At 38.6% G+C, this 20,000-nt stretch overlaps 1 protein-coding gene across 3 annotated transcripts in view; it reads right to left on the bottom strand.

Annotated features, from left to right (window-relative positions):
- The window catches only part of LOC137487547 (protein NSUN7), a 36,995-nt gene that overhangs the window by 9,907 nt on the left and 7,088 nt on the right, over positions 1 to 20,000 (bottom strand). For all 3 annotated transcript variants that reach the window (XM_087281101.1, XM_087281103.1, XM_087281102.1), the window contains exons 3-7: positions 10,605 to 10,663; positions 7,819 to 7,949; positions 4,548 to 4,700; positions 2,358 to 2,541; positions 538 to 793 (exon numbers count right to left, since the gene is read on the bottom strand). In XM_087281101.1, coding sequence (XP_087137227.1) covers positions 538 to 793; positions 2,358 to 2,541; positions 4,548 to 4,700; positions 7,819 to 7,949; positions 10,605 to 10,663 — 783 coding nt within the window. The remainder of the gene's footprint in view (positions 1 to 537; positions 794 to 2,357; positions 2,542 to 4,547; positions 4,701 to 7,818; positions 7,950 to 10,604; positions 10,664 to 20,000) is intronic.

Genomic DNA, 20,000 nt, shown 5'->3' on the forward strand with positions numbered 1-20,000 from the left:
ATATATATATATATATATATATATATATATAAATATGATGTAATAGAAAATAAAATATTATAATATGATAACAATATAATATAATAAAATAAAATAATATAATAAAAATCAAATAAACGAATATAATATAATAAAAATAATTATAATCTATTATAATATAGTATAATGAATTATAAAATATTAAAAAATTAATATAATATAAAAATTACAATACAATATAATATGATAAAATATAATATAATATGATAAAATATAATATAATATAATAAAATATTATATAATATAAAAATTATAATATAATATAATATAATAAAATATTAAATAATATAAAAAATTATAATATAATATATAATATAATATAATATAATATAATATAATATAATATAATATAATATAATATAATAAAATATATTATGATATAATAAAATATAATATAAAAAATTATAATATAATATATAATATAATATAATATAATATAATATAATATAATATAATATAATATAATATAATATAATATAATATAATATAGAGCCTTACTCTTGCAGCCCAGCTTAGACAGTGTTTTCTGTAGTTCCTCTGTGTGCGACTGCTGTCCATCTCCCAAACACACAAACACTGTCTGACTGTGAGTGTTTGCTGTGTGTCCTTCAGTTAATGTGTGTGCAGACACAGACGCAGCGACTGCAGACACGTGTGCTATAGTCTGAGCAGAGAAACATCCGGCCATGAGGACGTCTCCACCTGCAGCCAGCAGGGGGCGCAGCGCACATGGGCCCAAACAGCACGACTTATCCTACAACACACACAGTCACACACAACAACACACACCATCACATACAACACATACAATACAGTAACATACAACACACTGTCACAGACAGCAGTCATATACAACACATCATCACATACAACACACAGTCACATACAACACACACTTGTCACATACAACACACACCGTCACATAACACACACACTGTCACATACAACACACACCATCACATACAACATAATCCCTCACATAAAACACACTGTCACATACAACACACACCGTCACATACAACACACACCGTCACATAAACACACTTTCACATACAACACACACTGTCACATACAACACACACCGTCACATACAACACACACGGTCACATGCAACACACACCGTCACATACAACACACACTGTCACATACAACACACACCATCACATACAACACAGTCCCTAACATACAACATACAACGCCACATACAACACACACTGTCACATACACCATACACCGTCACATACAACACACACCGTTACATACACCATACACCGTCACATACAACACACACTTGTCACATACACCATACACGTCACATACAACACACACCGTTACATACACCATACACCGTCACATACAACACACACTTGTCACATAAACCATACACCGTCACATACAACACACACTGTTACATACAACACACACCGTCACATACAACACACACCATCACACAAAACACACACCATCACATACAACACACACTTGTCACATAAACACACTTTCACATACAACACACACTGTCACATACAACACACACCGTCACATACAACACACACGGTCACATGCAACACACACCGTCACATACAACACACACTGTCACATACAACACACACCATCACATACAACACAGTCCCTAACATACAACGCCACATACAACACACACTGTCACATACACCATACACCGTCACATACAACACACACTTGTCACATACACCATACACCGTCACATACAACACACACTGTTACATACAACACACACCGTCACATACAACACACACCATCACACAAAACACACACCATCACATACAAAAGACAGCCACATACAACACATACAGTCACATAAAACACACACCATCACATACACCACACAGTCACACACAACTCACAGTCACACACAACTCACAGTCACACACAACTCACAGTCACACACAAGACACCGTCACATACAGTCATATACAAAACACACCATCACATACACTACAGTCACATATGACACACACTGTCACATACAACACACACCATCACAAACACCACACTGTCACACACACAATACACACCATCACATACAAACACACCGTCAAACACACAACACACACAGTCAACCAACATTACACACAACTAACACAATCACATACAACAGTCACATACAACCCACACAGTCACATAGAAACACACAGTCACACACATAACACACACCATCAAACATAACACACTCCGTAACATACAACACACAGTCACATACAACACAAACCGTCATACACACACACACACACACACACACACACACACACACACACACACAGATGGAGTGTGTGCACCTGTATGACGAGCCTGTAGTCGCTCAGTAATCTGGTGTCACTCAGTTCCCTCTTCACACTGTTGGGAAACACCAGCAGGTCGAGGCAGTGCGGGTCCTTACAGAAGGTCCGTCCCTCCAGCTGCCCGACAGATTCAACACAGACGAAGCCTGATGTGTGTAACACTTCACTGACCTCCTCCACACTACACACAGACGATCAAATTAGGTGTCAAATGAGCAGGAGAAATCAGTGTGTGTGTGTGTGTGTGTGTGTGACTGTGAGAGTGTGTGACCTCCAGTGCTGAAGATTGGATCTGTCGGCAACTCTGTTGAATTTACAGCCATGGCCACACACACACACACACACACACACACACACACACACACACACACACACACACACACACACACACACACACACACACAGTGAAATAAGACTGGTCATTCCAGAATCGAGGTTAAACAGTGCCGAGCCAGAATGCTGCCGTATCTGAACTATAAATCACATGCATGCACACACACATGCGCACGCGCACACACACACACATTCTTGTTTTCTACCTCATAAACAATAAACACTTTGAGCTGAAAATCACACCGCAGTACACGGAGATAAAAGCAGCCTGATGTGTGTGTCGCACAAGCCCACCATGAAAGATGAGTACACATATCTGGACGGTCTTTACTATGTTTATAATCGCATAATAAATGTGTGTGTGTGTGTGTGTGTATATAATATGTGTGTGCGTGCATGTGTCTGTGTGTCAGTGCATGTGTGTGTGTGTTTATGTATGCCTCTCCCACTCTGTGTGTGTGAGTCTGTGCATGTATGTGTGTGTGTGTATATATGTGTGTGCATGTGTGCGTGTGTGTGTCTGTGCATATGTCTATGTATGTATGCATGTACAGTATGTATGTGTGCGCATGCATGTGTCTGTGTGTATGTGTTTCTCTTTGTGTGTGTAAGTGCATGTGTGTGTGTATGTATTTATGTATGTGTGTGTGTGTGTGTGTGTGTGTGCGTACATGCATGTGTCTATGTGTGTGTGTGTGTGTGCATGTGTGTGTCTGTGCATGTGTCTATGTATGTATGCATGTGTGTATGTGTGTGTGTGTGTGCGTACATGCATGTGTCTATGTGTGTGTGTGTGTGTGCATGTGTGTGTCTATGCAAGTGTCTATGTATGTATGCATGTGTGTATGTTTGTGTGTGTGCGCATGTCTGTATGTGTTTCTCCTTGTGCATGTCAGTGCATGTGTGTGTATGTATTTCTGTATGTGTGTGCGTGCGTGTATGTGTTTCTCTTTGTGCATGTGGGTGTGTGTGTGAGTCTGTGCACGAATGTATGTATGTGTGTGTCTGTTTCTGTGTTTGTGTGCATGTGTGTGTATATATGTGTGTGTGTGTATGCATGCGTGCATGAGCGTATGTATGTGGCTATGTTTGTGTGTGTGTCTGTGCATGTGTCTATGTATGTATGCATGTGTGTGTGCGCTCATGTGTCTGTGTGTGTGTGTTTACCTTTGTGCGTGTGTCAGTGCATGTGTGTGTGTGTGTGTATGTATTTGTGTATGTGTGTGTGTGTGTTTGTGTGCATTTCTCTGTATGCGTGTGTGTGTATGCATGTATGTCTATGTATGTGTGTGTGTGTGTTTCTGTCTGTTTGTGTACATTGTGTGTGTGTGTATGCATGCACGTGCTTAAGTACAGTATGTGTTTGTGTGTGTGTCTGTGCATGTGTCTATGCATGTATGCATGTGTGTGCGCACTTGCGTGTATGTGTTTCTCTTTGTGTGTGTGTCAGTGCATGTGTGTGTATATGTATTTATGTATGTGTGTGCGCGTTTCTTTCTATGTGTGTGTATGCCTGTACGCGTGTGCATGCATGTATATGTGTGTCTGTGTTTCCGTGCATGTGTGTGTATATAAGTGTGTGTGTGCATGCATGTGTAAGTGCGTTTGTATGTGTCTGTGTGCGTGTACACGTGTCCATGTATGCATGCATATGTGTATGTGTGTGTGTGTGCATGTGCATTTTTCTTTGTGCGTGTGAGTGTGTGTCTCTGTGTATATGTATGTATGTATGTACTGTATATATGTATGTCTGTCTGTGTGTATGTTTGTCTGTGTGTGTGTCTCTCACTGTGTATGTGCCTGGGCATGTGTAAATGTATGTATGCATGCATGTATGTGTGTGTGTGTGTGCACCTGCAGAGCAGTGTGTTGATCCAGGTGTACAGCAGCAGGTGTGTTTCTCTCTCCTGACGGTGTCGGATATTCTCCGGCAGGATTCTGTCCAGCGTCAGCAGCTCATGCTTGATCCGGCAGCGAGCCAGCGACGCCACCAGCTTCGTCTTAAACCTTTCACAAAAGCCCAAAACACAGGGGCAGTTCACACAACAATCAGATTCTGCTAGGGGAGAACCCTGAACTCGGAGATACTTGAGCCCAAGGCTCCCGCCCGGTCAATAAGCATATAAGGGGATCCGAGATCAGGTAGGTCTCGAGAGCTACCCCTTAGAAAAAGGAGGAAAAGGAGGAGATAGGGTGGAGGGGGGAGGGGGGAGTTGGGGGTCACTATGATTGGATTATTGAGAAGCCAGTCGTGCTCAATCATATCACCTGCTCCTCTCGAAACTAATTAGTGTAACTACACTTAGGTTAATTAGGGTAAAGTTAGGGTAATTAGGGTAAAGTTAGGGTAATTAGGGTAAAGTTAGGGTAATTAGGGTAAGGTTAGGGTAATTAGGGTAAAGTTAGGGTAATTAGGGTAAAGTTAGGGTAATTAGGGTAAGGTTAGGGTAATTAGGGTAAAGTTAGGGTAATTAGGGTAAAGTTAGGGTAATTAGGGTAAGGTTAGGGTAATTAGGGTAAAGTTAGGGTAATTAGGGTAAAGTTAGGGTAATTAGGGTAAAGTTAGGGTAATTAGGGTAAGGTTAGGGTAATTAGGGTAAAGTTAGGGTAATTAGGGTAAAGTTAGGGTAATTAGGGTAAGGTTAGGGTAATTAGGCAAGTCATTGTATAACAGTGGTTTGTTCTGGAGACAATCCAACACTAATATCTCTTAAAGGGGCTAATAATATTGCCCCTAACATCGGTTGAAAACAATTAAAAACTGCGTTTATTCTAGCCCAAATAAAACAAATAAGGCTTTCTCCAGAAGAACAAATATTAGAGGAAATACTGTGAAAAATTCCTGAATCTGTTCAACATCATTTGGGAAATATTTAGAAAAATTCACAGGAGGATGAAGAGTTTTGTCTTGTATGTGTAACTGTATGTGTAAATATAGTGTATATGGTCTTCCAGCATGTGCACGAGTCTCCATCACACTGCATTATGCTGCATCTGACACGTAATCCCATTACCTTTCATGTTTAATTCATTGAGTGGCGTCCAGTTGTCATCTCATAAATAAAGACAGTTGTTTCGCATCTGCATCCACTTTAGTGACGGACTGATTTATATGTATATTTCCAACATCAGCAGTTCTCAGTGTTTTACTGAGATATCCAGCTCTCTGATATACACTGCAAAGTAAATATCTTAAGAGTTTCTAGTCCAAATATCTGAAAATTCTTAAATCAAGAAGCATTTTCTACATATAGGGCCCTATCATATATCTGGCGCACTGTGGCACGGCGCAATACTTGTTTGCTAGTTTCAGCTTGGCGCAAGAGTGGTTTTGAGGCGTTGCGCTACGCTGTTTAAATAGCAAATGCATTAGCGCTCATTTGTGCGCCCATAGGCAATCTGTTATAAAAAGGAAGGTGTTCTGAGGCGGACTGCTGGCGCGTCGCTATTTTGAGAAACTATGATAGATTTTTCATTAGACCAAAACTAACCCGGTCTAAACTCCAGCGCAGAGTTGCCCCTCGCTTACACACTGCTTAATACACACAAGAGAGCAATAGGCAACTATCTTTACATATGAAAAAAATTAAATATTAAGGATATATAGAGGATATAATAAGAATAGATATAGGATATAAATATAAAGGATTAAAATATTACAAAACATATTATTTTCTAGCCTACATAAATATGAAAAATCACTGCTTTTATGTCTTCTTCATCTCGGGAGGCTTTTTTCTGTTCATTCATAACAATTTGCTTTTGTATAATGTTATTATTATTAGCAGTATTATTTATTATATCCATATTTATATTTGTTTTATTAAAAACAAGCTTAGATTTGTCCACCTGTCAGGTTTTAGACCATATGGGGCACAGCATGTGTTTTAGGATATAACTCAGGTTTTTGAGCACACTTTATTATTATTGTTCATTTATTCGTTTGCTGGAAATTAGAACTGAATTTAGAAATAGTTTTGAAATGAATATTTGCGCTTAACAAACAAAATTATTTATTTATAGGCTAATTGATGTCTGTGCGTAAAGGTTTCCCTATCCAAGAGCGAAAGTGAAAGTGATCCATTATCTCTCATTCTCACGCAGTAGATGCTCTGTTTAACAGTCTTCTGTTAAAAAACTGTTAACTGTTTGCTTGTGAAATGCTCAGTTTTACCACTTAGACTTACTTTGAGTCCTGTAAATAGCGAATGCACTCTTGGCGCGACGCAGCTGACTCTTAAAGGGAATGGGAGATGAGACTCTGATTGGTTTATTCTCAAAACACACCTATAACTCATTAAGAAAATAAACTCAACCCTTTTAGACCATGCGCCGCGGCGCAAGGCAGATTTTCCTGTCCGTAAATTAGCAAAAACGCGTCCTGACACGCCCTGAACGCTTTTGCACCCTGCGTTTTGCGCTCTGCGCATGGACCGTCAAAATAGAGCCCATTGTGTTGCTTTCAGAAATAATGAGTCAAAATAAAGTGAGTTTTTCATTAAAGAGCAAAGAAACCCCCCTCTTTTGGTTCAAGTCTACCTCAACATTTGTTCAAAGAATGCTCCATGGTGGGCGTGGAGCGCTGCGAGCAGAGGGAGGAGGGGGCGTGGCCAGCAGAGCAGGGAAAAAAAAGGGGAGTGGACAACAGTCACAAAATCAGACACAAACCGTAAGGAAACCGCCCAATCTGGCAACACTGTATATAAATACACACATGCATGCATATATCTGAGAAACTGTTAAACTATATTCACATATTAAATATATATGCATATATGATACAAGTTACAATACTTTTAGATATCCATGCAACAAAATAGTTTGTTTCTATGTGTGTGTGTGTGTCATATAAACATAATATATAATATACACACATTTATCATGTCAAAACAAACCGCTACTATCTTCGCACAGCACTATTATAAACATATTACTCATCATTTAATAATATACAGACATTTGAAGTCATCTTAAAATAAAACACATCAGTGTAGATCATTAAGCTGACTGGAGCCTGCGTTATAAATAATATGATAATATATACTGCATAAGCAAAATGTGCATATTATGCTCAGTACACACTCGATACACTCTAAACAATGTTATAGTGAGTGTGACCTCTGACCTCAGCAGACATGCCTCCACCTCACGGACCGCCTTCTCTGCCTTCTGATTGGTTGATTGCCGACGTGGGAGGAACTTCCGGTCCAGTAAATCTGTGAGCAGGACGACCACCAGACTCATGCTGCTGTCCGGCTGCACACGCACACACACACACACACACACACACACACACACACACACACACACACACACACACACACACACACAATAAACAGTTCAGGGTTAACAAGACGCTATAAAGAATATTGAGCACTTCTGAATGTCATGCAATGTTTGAGAAATGTTTAAAGGTGTATACAACAATAATACAATAATACAAATTAATTTAATATAATCTAATACCAATTAATCCTGTCAATCCTATTTTTCTAGTCATTTTATATCTAAAACTAAACTAATCGTTAATGTAAAAAAATTTAATGTTGTACTTTTATTTTGTATTATTTAGTTGTTTGTATTGTTAGTATTAGGTCACTACCACCACCCTCATTACAGTCTGTACAAATGTCCATATACATGCAGCTAAGTTTGTCTTAGTTTGGGGTGGTGTGTGTCTGTCAGAGCGGCTGCTGAAGGGTTTGTTCTGCGTCTGCTGTTTGTCCTCAGTGAAGGTCAGATTCAGACCCGCGAGATTCCAGTGTGTGTGTGTCGCTCAGTAACTGAGTCTCTGATGGCTTCAGCAGAACAACTAATGACTGAGAGCCATTAGAGAGAGAGCAACACACACACACACACACACAGGCACACTGCACACACACACGCAGTCACATAGACACATGCATACACACACGTACAAACACATGCACGCACATGCAGGCATGCACACACGCATGCACAAGCACACATTTGCACATACACACACACACACACATTTGCACGCACAAAAACTCCCTCTTTCTCTCTCTAACTGATCAATAAATACAGGAATCACACACACACACACACACACACACACACACACACACACACACACACACACTTAAAGGGAAGCTTCTTAATATCTAGTACTTGTCATATGAGTATCCCAGAAAAATAAACATTAAACTAAAACAACACACATAAAACAACAAGGCATTACTTAAATCTAATTAATTAAATAAATAAATAAATAAATAAATAAATACTATATTGGCATACTAAAACATAACACATTTTGTCTGGAGAGTATCTGAATCATAAGCTGTTTAGACTCCGCCTTCTTCTGCAAAAAGAGGCGGGGATCAGCAGCTCATTTGCATTTAAAGAGACACGCAGAAACACAGACGCATTCTGGAGACCATGTAAGAAACAATACACTACCTGACAAAAGTCTTGATGCCTGTTCAAGTTTTAGGAACAGCAAATACTATCTTGACTTCTAGTTGATGATTTGGTGTCAGAAGTGTCTCTGTGAAAGGTGAAGGCCTCTAGATTTTGCTGATTTGAGCTCAATAAATCTGATCATGTCTTGATGTTGACTGATTTGATGAGGACAGTGCGCTCTGACTCTGCTCAGACTAAAGTGTCATCACTGAACAGAAATATTGTCCAGTATAGAATATAAAGTCCTGCTGCAGTGGAGACAGAATGAATATTGTGTCTGACTCCATCATGAGCTTGGAGGACTGCATCCATACATCTCTGACATGACTCACATCACTGATTAATAAAGTCATCTGGAATGAAGAAGAAAGCCTTCAGCAGGATCCCAGAGTTCATCAAGAGTCTTCAACACCTCCTCCTTCATCAGCTCAATAATGTTGATGTCTGGTGACTGGGCTGGCCAATCCTGCAGCAGCTTGACCTTCAGGAGCTTTGATGTGGAGGCTGAAGTATGAGCAGGAGCGCTATCCTGCTGGAGAATTGTCCCTCTCCTGTGGTTTGTAATGTAATGGGCAGCACAGATGTCTTGATACCTCAGGCTGTTGCAGATCTCTCGCACGCCCCCATACTGAATGACCCCAAACCATGATGTCTCCTTCACCAAACTTGACTGATTTCTGTGAGAATCTTGGCTCTATGCTGGTTCTTCTGCAGTATTGGTGATGATTGTGATGCAGATGAGCAGATGATCCAGCAGAGAAATCCACCTTCTGACACTTTTACACATCATCAACTAGAAGAGCAGTTATTATCTGCTGCTCTTACAGCTGAGATCCACCACAAGACTTCTGTCAGGTAGTGTGTATCTTTTTAAAATAGCAGAAAATGAGCCTTGATAAACTAATAACATTGTTAAAAATGCACAAGACATGAAATATTTTAGTGTTAGAAGGAAAAAAATCAGACATATTTATTTTATCTGAGATTAAGTTGACACTGAAACATTTAGAAGGTCTCTTGAGCAATATCTGAGCGTTGGATTTAAGTGTGTGTGTGTTAATGTGCTGATTAACATTAGCATCAGCTCATTAGAGGTCATTCTGTATGTGTGTGTGTGTGTGTGTGTGTGTGTGTGTGTGTGTGTGTGTGTAAGAGTGTGTGTTTGTGCTTCATTGTGTTCAGCGTTTATGGTCTCTCTTAAGATTCAGAGTAACGACCTGCCAAACCAGCAGCGGACAAACGATTCATCCTTTACAGCGGCTGTATTTCAGCCTCCTCTGTGTGTGTGTGAGTGTGTGTGTGTGTGTGTGTGTCGTGCATAAGTGTGTGAATGTGTGTAAAATAAATGCAGTTGTGAGTGTTTTCACCACAACCATCAGCAGTCACATTTACCACCTGCAGTGCATTCTGGGGCGTTTTAGTCATTTATGGACTTTTCTCAGACACACACACACACACACACACATAGTCCCGCCCTCCACTCACCATTGGCTGTGAGAGGCAGAAGCAGCTGTCAATCAAGATGTCCTCCAAAAGCTGCTGATCTGCAGAAACGAAATCAAATCAGTCAAGAAAAACAAGAGACACACTGACTAAAACAAAGAAAAGCTGAAAATAAATAAACTGCATGAGACAAAAAAACTAATCAATCATTCAAACAGGCCATTAAAATTAAAGACACTTTAGATTCAACTTGCATTTCAGTTTAGAAATACTAACCAGACTCATTAGTAATGTATAATCACCAGTCCACACATTTTTTTATTATAGTTCATACTTCCTGATAAAAATATAAATAAAATGGTCAAAACATCACATGCCCTCACTGGCCACTTTATTAGGTACACCTTACTAGTACTGGGTTGGACCCCTTTTGCCTTCAGATCTGCCTTAATCCTTGCTGGCGTAGATTCAGCAAGCTACTGGAAATATTCCTCAGAGATTTTGCTCCATATTGTCATGATAGCATCACACAGTTGCTGCAGATTTGTCGGCTGCACATCCATGATGCCAATCTCCCGTTCCACCACATCCCAAAGCTGCTCTATTGGATTGAGCTCTGGTGACTGTGGAGGCCATTTGAGTACAGTGAACTCATCGTCATGTTCACCAGTCTGAGATGATTGAGCTTTATGACATGCTGCGTTATCCTGCTGGAAGTAGCCATCAGAAGATGGAGACACTGTGCTCATAAAGGGATGGACATGGTCAGCAGCAATACTCAGGTAGGCTGTGGCGTTGATGCTCAATTGGTACTAATGGACCCAAAGAAAATCTCCCCCACACCATTACACCACCACCACCAGCCTGAACCGCTGATACAAGGCAGGATGATCCATGCTTTCATGTTGTCTGAGCCGAGCATCCGAATGTGTGAGCAGAAATGGAGACTCATCAGAGCAGCAACGTTTCTCCAATCTTCTATTGTCCAGTTTTGGTGAGTCTGTGTGAATTGTAGCCTCAGTTTCCTGTTCTTAGCTGACAGGAGCGGCACCCGGTGTGCTCTTCTGCTGCTGTAGCTCATCCGCCTCAAGGTTGGACGTGTTGTGTGTTCAGAGATGCTCTTCTGCAGAGCTCGGTTGTATCGAGTGCTTATTTGAGTTACTGTTGCCTTTCTATCAGCTGGAGCCAGTCTGGGCATTCTCCTCTGACCTCTGGCCTCAACATGGCATTTGCGCCCACAGAACTGTTGCTCACTGGATATTTCCTCTGTGTCGGAGCATTCTCTGTAAATCCTAGAGATGGTTGTGCATGAAAATCCCAGTAGATCAGCAGTTTCTGAAATACTCAGAGCAGCCCGTCTGGCAGCAACAACCATGACACGTTCAGAGTCTCTTAAATCCCCTTTCTTCCCCATTCTGGTGCTCGCTTTGAACTGCAGCAGATCGTCTCGAACATGTCTACATGCCGAAATGCAGTGAGCTGCTGCCATGTGATTGGCTGATTACATATTTTTGTTAACAAGCAGTTGGACAGGTGTACCTAATAAAGTGGCCAGTGTGTGTATTTCAATTAAGAATTGAAAAATGAGTTGAAGATGTAAACTTGAACGAAAATCATTCTATGGAAACTAAATTACTAAATCTAAATTAAATTTACTAAAGGTTCAAGTTAAATATATCAAAAATGTATTTTTAAAATTATTATTAAATATATAAACATTATTTTAACGTAATTATTATGAAAAAAATTAAATAATGAAATATAATATTACAAAATAATAATAAATAACAAATAATATTAAAGAAATTACAGTTATCTATTACAATATTTTAACAAAATATATAGAAATGAAAGCAGCACAATAATAAAATAAATATGGAAACTTCAATAAATGTTCATTAATATACTCGTGATTACATGTAAATCAGTGACAATTCAGAAAAGCAAATTAACCGACTTCATTAATTACACTATCCACTTTAAAACATAATAGCTAAAACAGAAGACTAGACACTCTGCTGAAAATAAATCTCATTTAATAAATAAAGAAAAAAAAATAATGAAGAAAGAGATGAAGGTGAAACACATTCCTTTAAACACAGAATCAATCCCATAAATTCAGAATTCAGCAGAATTTATACAGCGGCACCTTAAAATGATCAAAGGAGCAGAACGTGCAAATACATTTTTATAGCTCATTTTCCCTGACTGAGTAAAAATAGCAAAGCTAACTCATTTTTATTTCATTTCTCTGGAGGATAACGCTGAGAATTACATATCATAAAGAGCACATCTGTCTCAATGAACACACACACACACACACACACACACACACACACACACACACACAGAGAGAGAGAGAGAGAGAGAGGGAGGGAGAAATCCTGGGCTCCTAAGGAAAATTCATTCATTCATTCATTCATTTTCCTTCAGCTTAGTCCCTTATTTATCAGGGGTCGCCACAGTGGGATGAACCGCCAACTATTCCAGCTTATTTTATACAGCTGATGCCCTTCCAGCAGCAACCAAGTTCTGGGAAACACCCTTACACCTAGAAAACAGCGGGTATGTAAAAATTGTGACATGAATCAAACAGAGGACGAGACACTAGGACTGCACCATATGGTTTCAGCATCAGTATTGCAATGTGTGAATCTGCGATAGTCACATCGCTGTATCTGCAATGTTGAGTTGGGATTATAATTATGATTTAAACCGTTTGGGCAAAAGAAATGTTCCAGTTTTTAGCTTCAACAAAGATTAATTGTGTTTGTTTATACAATATATATATAGTAGAGGTGGCACGGTGGCTCTGTGATCAGCACTGTGGCCTCACAGCAGGAAGGACACTGGTTCGAGTCCTGGTTGGGTCAGTTGGTGCTACTGTGTGGAGTTTGCATGTTCTCCCTGTGTTGGTGTAGGTTTCCTCCGAGTGCTCCGGTTTCCCCCACAGCCCAAACACATGCGCTATAGGAGAACTGATCAACTAAACTGGCCGTAGTGTATGAGTGTGTGTGTGTGTGTGTGTGTGTGTGTATGAGTGTATACGGGTGTTTCCCAGTACTGGGTTGTGGTTGAAAAGGCATCCTCTGTGTAAAACATATGCTGGATTAGTTGGCAGTTCATTCCACTGTGGGGACCCCTAATAAAATACAGTGACTAAGCCAAAAAAATGAATGAATTAAATCGAATTGAGAGAAAGAGAGAGAGAGAGAGAGAGAGAGAGAGAGAGAGAGAGAGAGCAAGAGAAAGCTTTACATGTGGCTGTTTTCAGATTTCGGCCGCTTCAGCAGGTACAGCATCATCTGAACGACTCCCGTAAGTGATGTGTGTGTTAGAGTGCGTGTGCATGTATGTGATAAGGCTCTTATCTTGATTGACAGCTGTGATCTTCCTCTCCACCCATTAGACGCTTCTATGAAACCCAGACACATCAGCAAATACAATCATGAGTTTACCAGCAGGTGTTGGTGTATATGGATATAAACTCTCTCTCTCTTGCTCTCTCTCAAATTTAAATTAAAATGGCATAAATTATACGATATTGCCAAAGCAACTATACAATAAATAAAAAGACAACAAGAATAGACCTGTAAAATAATTAAGTAAACAGGTACATGTATACTACACACAAAGTAAATAAGTTAATAAAATTAACAATAACCATAAAAAGTATTTAAAGACTAAAAAGTATTTAAGACTTAAAAAATAAAAAACAACCACAATAATAATAATAATAATAATAATAATAATAAGAACATTTTAATAAATATATAAAAATAATAGTAGAAGTAGTAATATTAATAATAATAAAAAATAATGAAATAAATAAAAAAAATAAAATAAATAAAATAAATAAATATATAAAAATAATATTTTTGTTAGTAGTAATAATTATAAAATAAAATATATGTAAACATTTAATTTCTTTTTAAAAATAATCAAATCAAATAAATAATTATATAATAATAATAATAATAATAATAATAATAATAGTAATAATAATAATAATAATAATAATAATAATAATAATAATAATAATAACAATTTTGTGGGTGACGCGGTGGCGCAGTAGGTAGCATGATCGCCTCACAGCAAGAACGTTGTTGGTTCGAGCTTCGGCTGGGTCAGTTTGTGTTTCTGTGTGGAGTTTGCATGTTCTCCCCGTATTCGCGTGGGTTTCTTCCGGGTGCTCCTGTTTCCCCCACGAGTCCAAAGACATGTGGTATAGGTGAATTGGGTGTGCTAAAAATTTACCATAGTGCATGTGTGTAAATGAGTGTGTATGGATGTTTCCCAGTGATGAGTTGCAGCTGGAAGGGCATCCGCTGCGTAAAACATGTGCTGGATAAGTTGGTGGTTCATTTCACTGTGGCAACCCCAGATAAATAAAGGGACTAAGCCGAAAAGAAAATAAGAGAATGAATAACAATTTTGTACAACAGACAACATCTCTCTCCTTGTCTGTTTATGCAGGTCTCTCTCTCTCTCTCTCTCTCTCTCTCTCTCTCTCTCTGTTTATCTCTCTGTCTCTCTCTCTTTCCTGCTGATCCACTCATTAACCCTCTGATCAATTAATTGTGTTCAGACATTTAACATCCACACCTAATGAGAGGTAATGACCTCCAGTGGAGCAGATTAGCCATAAATAACCCAATCAGCTCAGCCTGTGGGTGTGACCACATCACAGTCCCCATCCAATCAGAAGAAAGCAGGGGCGGGGGGGTTAAGGAGGAGGCTGGAAACGAGGGCCAGAAACGGTGGTCATCACATAGATCACTTTTACAGCAGTTTCTGGTTTGACAGAATAAATCTGAACCTTTACAGCAGCTCCTGGCTGGACCAAATGTCTGACAGAGTAAATCTGCAGCCTCGCTAACGCTCTGGAGCTCAAGTTCAGGGAAATTATGTCTATAGCAGTGCTGAGGAGAAATGCTGCAGTTCACAGCCATATACTGACAATACACTCGTCCTGTGTATGAATGCTTTTTAAACAGTGTTGACTTAAAGAAGGAGCAATAATTGCCTTGCATGGAGAGATGAAGCAGCAGAGATTTAAGCAATCATCACAATAAAAATATATTTTAATAAAATAAGATTGCAATAAATAAATAAATATAAATGTGTGTGTGTGTGTGTGTGTGTGTGTGTGTGTCTGTGTACAAACAAATTATCAGATTGGTAATAAATGTGGTTGGAGACATGAAAAAGAACAGATGATGTCAATAATGTGGGCGATGTCATAAAATAGAACAAATTATGTAATTAATAGTGATGGAATAAAGCATGTAGGCGGAGTCATTAAACAATATATGATTTAGTAAATGTGGGCGGAGTCATGAAACAGCAGTTTACACAATGCAAAGTCAAGAAACAGAACGAATGATGAAATAAATGTGGGAGGAGTCAGGAAACAGAACAGATGATGTAATAAACGTGGGTGGAGTTTTGAAATAGAGTTGATGATGCAATGGATGTGGGCGGAGTCATAAAACAGAAGAATGATGTAATAAATGTGGGCAGAGTCATGAAATAACTTAAAATGTAATAAATGTGGGTGGAGTCCATGAAACAGAGCAGATGATGTATTAAATGTGGGTGGAGTATATGAAACAGAAAGATGATGTAATAAATAAAGGCGGAGTCATGACACAGAACGGATGATGTAATAAATGTGAGTGGAGTTTTGAAACTGGATGATGTAATACATGTGGGCGGAGTCATGAAAATAATGTGGGAGAACAATTGATGGGCGGAGTCATGAAACAGAGCGGTTAATGTGGTAAATGTAGGTGGAGTCATGAAACAACAGATGATGTAATAAATGTGGGTGGAGTCTATGACAGAAAGCAGATGATTTCATAAACGAGTCCATGGAACAGACCAGATGATGTAATAAGTGAGGGCGGAGTTATGAAACAGAACGGATGATGTAAGGAATGTGTGTGTGGAGTCTTGAAACTGAATGATGTAATAAATGTGGGCGGAGTCATGAAAATAATGTGGGAGATCAAGTTATGGGTGGAGTTATGAAACAGAACAGATGATGTAATAAGTGAGGGTGGAGTCATGAAACAACAGATAATGTACTAAATGTGGGTGGAGTCATGAAACAGAACAGATGATGTAATAAATTGTGGGTGGAGCCCATGAAACAGAACAGGTGATGTAATAAATTGTGGGCGGAGTCAAGAAAAAGAACAGGTGATGTAATCAATTGCATGCGGAGTCATAAAACAGATTGGATTACGTAATAAATGTTGGTGCAGTCATGGAACAGAACAGATGATGTGATAAATGTGGGCGGAGTCATGAAACAGAACAGATGATGTAATAAATGAGCCCTGTGATGAACGACAGCTCAGAAAAGATCAGCAAATGACAGCAGAAAGAGTGATAAGAGCAGCGTGACGGATGAACACAATGACCGGAGCTCCACTCCTCTTCTTTATCTGTGTGATGTGAGGAACACACTCCTCTGTCTGCTGATTCTGGCCCAGAGTTGTTTTAATCAGGTGATTTGCATGAGTTGCTGCAGGCTCTGGATCTCCTGCAGGCTGATATTTACCACTCAAGGACAAAAGCACAGTCAACCCTGAGGATTTTCTGTTCAGCTAAAAAGCCTTTATCTCCTCCAGTGAACTGCGACAGTCCTAGAAATCTCTGGACGTGTGTGTGTGTGTGTGTGTGTGTGTGTGTGTGCACTCGCAGGCCTGATGAAAACTAATGAAGCTCCGGATGCACAGGAGCATCGTGTTATTGGCCAATAGCAATCAGCTGACCTTTACACGGCTTCAACTGCAGCTCAGATTATTAGAGTAAGTTTACCAAGAAAATATATGTATTTCAGTGTTTATGCTTCTATCTATAGTGATGCACCAACATAGAAATTACAGACAATTCCAATGCCAAGTCACTGAACTAGCAGATGATGTAATAAACGTGGACGAATCATGAAACAGAACAAATGATGTAATTTGGGCATTGAACTAAACAGATGATGTAACAAATGTGGGTGGAGTCATACAACAGAACGAATTATTTGATATGGGCAGAGTCATGAAACAAACAGATGATGTAATACATGTGGGCGGAGTCATGAAACAGATCGGATGATGTGATATGGGCGGAGTCATGAAACAGATTAGATGATGTAATTAAATGTGGGCGGAGTCAAGAAACAGAATCGATGATCAAATGAGGGCGGAGTCATGAAACAGATTGAATGATGTAATGTGCGCTGAGTCATGAATTAGATTATTTAATAAATGTGGGCGGAGTCATGAAACAGAACAGATGATGTAATATGGGCGGAGTCATGAAACAGAGCGAATAATGTAATTAAAGTGGGTGGAGTCATGAAACAACAGATGATTTAACAAATGTGGGCGGAGTCAGTATACAACAGATGATGTAATACATGTGGGCAGAGTCATGAAACAACAGATGATGTAATAAATGTAGGCGGAGTCATGAAACAACAGATGATGTAATAAATGTGGGCGGAGTCATGAAAAAACAAATTATGTTATAATTGTGGGCGGAGTCATGAACCAACAGATGATGTAATCAATGTGGGTGGAATCATGAATCTGAGCAGATGCAATAAATGTGGGCGGAGTCATTATACAACAGATGATGTAATAAATGTAGGCAGAGTCATGAAACAACAGATGATGTAATCAATGTGGGTGGAGTCCTGAAACAGATTATGTACTTAATGCGGGCGGAGTCATAAAACAGAACAGATTATGTAATAATTGTGGGCGGAGTCATGAAACTAATTATGTAATTAATGTGGGCGGAGTCATGAATCTAAGCAGAAGACGTAATAAATGTGAGCAGAGTCATGAAACGCATAGTGTACTTAATGTGGGCGGGTCATAAAACAAAACAGGTGATGTAACAAATGTGGGCGGAGTCATAAAACAACAGATAATAACTATGGGTGGAGTCATGAAACTGATCATGAAACTAATCATCAATTATTGATTAATTATTTGTGAAATTAAATGTATACGTAAATTAATCTGAAATTAATTTTAATTTGTTTAATGTATTAAAATTTATAAAAGGATTTTATTATTTATTTTTTAAATGTAATGTATATGCCATATTAATAATCATACCCATAATAATATTAATTATTATAGTCATCATACAATTTAAGTACATTTCTGCTGTACAATTGTAGTTTATTTCTGTCATTACTTTAAGAAAAACTCAATTTTGACATGTTTGATGTGAACAACAACATTTTTTATTATTACTGCTAAAAAAGCACACTTTAATACATAATAATACCACATAATTCCTCTAAAAGCTAAAGTAAACATCTGTTTGTCATGTTGTCGTGAACATCTTTCTCAAATGAAGTGTATATGAATCAGCTCTGGACATAAAGCTGATGTGCTCATGCGCTCATTAGTGATGCTATCGATTAATCTGCGATCGATTCCCACATTATCTGTGATTGGCCTTTTCAGCGAATCAGATCTGTCTTTGTAAAGCAGAGCATGAATATGTGTGTGTGTGTGTGTGTCCGGCAGACGGAGCCGGTGTGTATGAGAGTCACGTTTGTGTGTGTGTATTGATCGTGCGGCGTGGAGTTAAGACAGATTAAAGCCGTTTTCCCAGGTGAAACTCCATCGATATCACAGAGCACATTCTCAGGTCTGATCTCGAAACTCCAGCACAATCACACAGGCCTGAATCTGAATATATACCGCTGTTTGCTCAGTCAGATGTCACTGCTGTAGAGCTGATGAAGTTCAGACACTGTGTTTGTTTGCAGGATTGGGCTGCTCTGCAGTATATTGTGATTGGGACAATCTAACTAAAATGATTTCAACCCAATTTTGGAGATAGTCAAAACCAAGCACTGGGTTTTTACAAATTTAATTAATGTGACCAAGTATAACCCAGCATTTGTGTTTATCCATATTATATGAAATTTGGGTTGAAATAACCCTGCATTCTTAGAGTGTATATCATCAATCCTTTCCAATTAACTAAATTATTTGATTATTTGAAGTCATTTTAAACTACAACTAATACTAATAATGAAAATATTAATATTTATTTATATTATTATTTTTATTATTATTTTAACATTTATATTAATAATAATAAAGTTTAATAATAATAATAATAATAATAATAATAATAATAATAATAATATTTAAAAAAATATTAATAAAGGTGTAATAAAAATTTTAGAAATTTGATTATATTACTAAATATTTTCTTTCATTTTCTTTTCGGCTTAGTCCCATTTATTAATCTGGGGCCGCCACAGCGGAATGAACCACCAACTTATCCAGCATATGTTTTACACAGCAGATGACCTTCCAGCTGCAACCCAGCACTGGGAAACACCCATACACACTTATTACCACTCATACACTATGGCCAATGTAGTAATTCCCCTATAGTGCA

This window comes from Danio rerio, chromosome 14, assembly GCF_052040795.2.
Source record: "Danio rerio strain M-AB ecotype USA chromosome 14, GRCz13ab, whole genome shotgun sequence".
Taxonomy (NCBI): domain Eukaryota; kingdom Metazoa; phylum Chordata; class Actinopteri; order Cypriniformes; family Danionidae; genus Danio; species Danio rerio.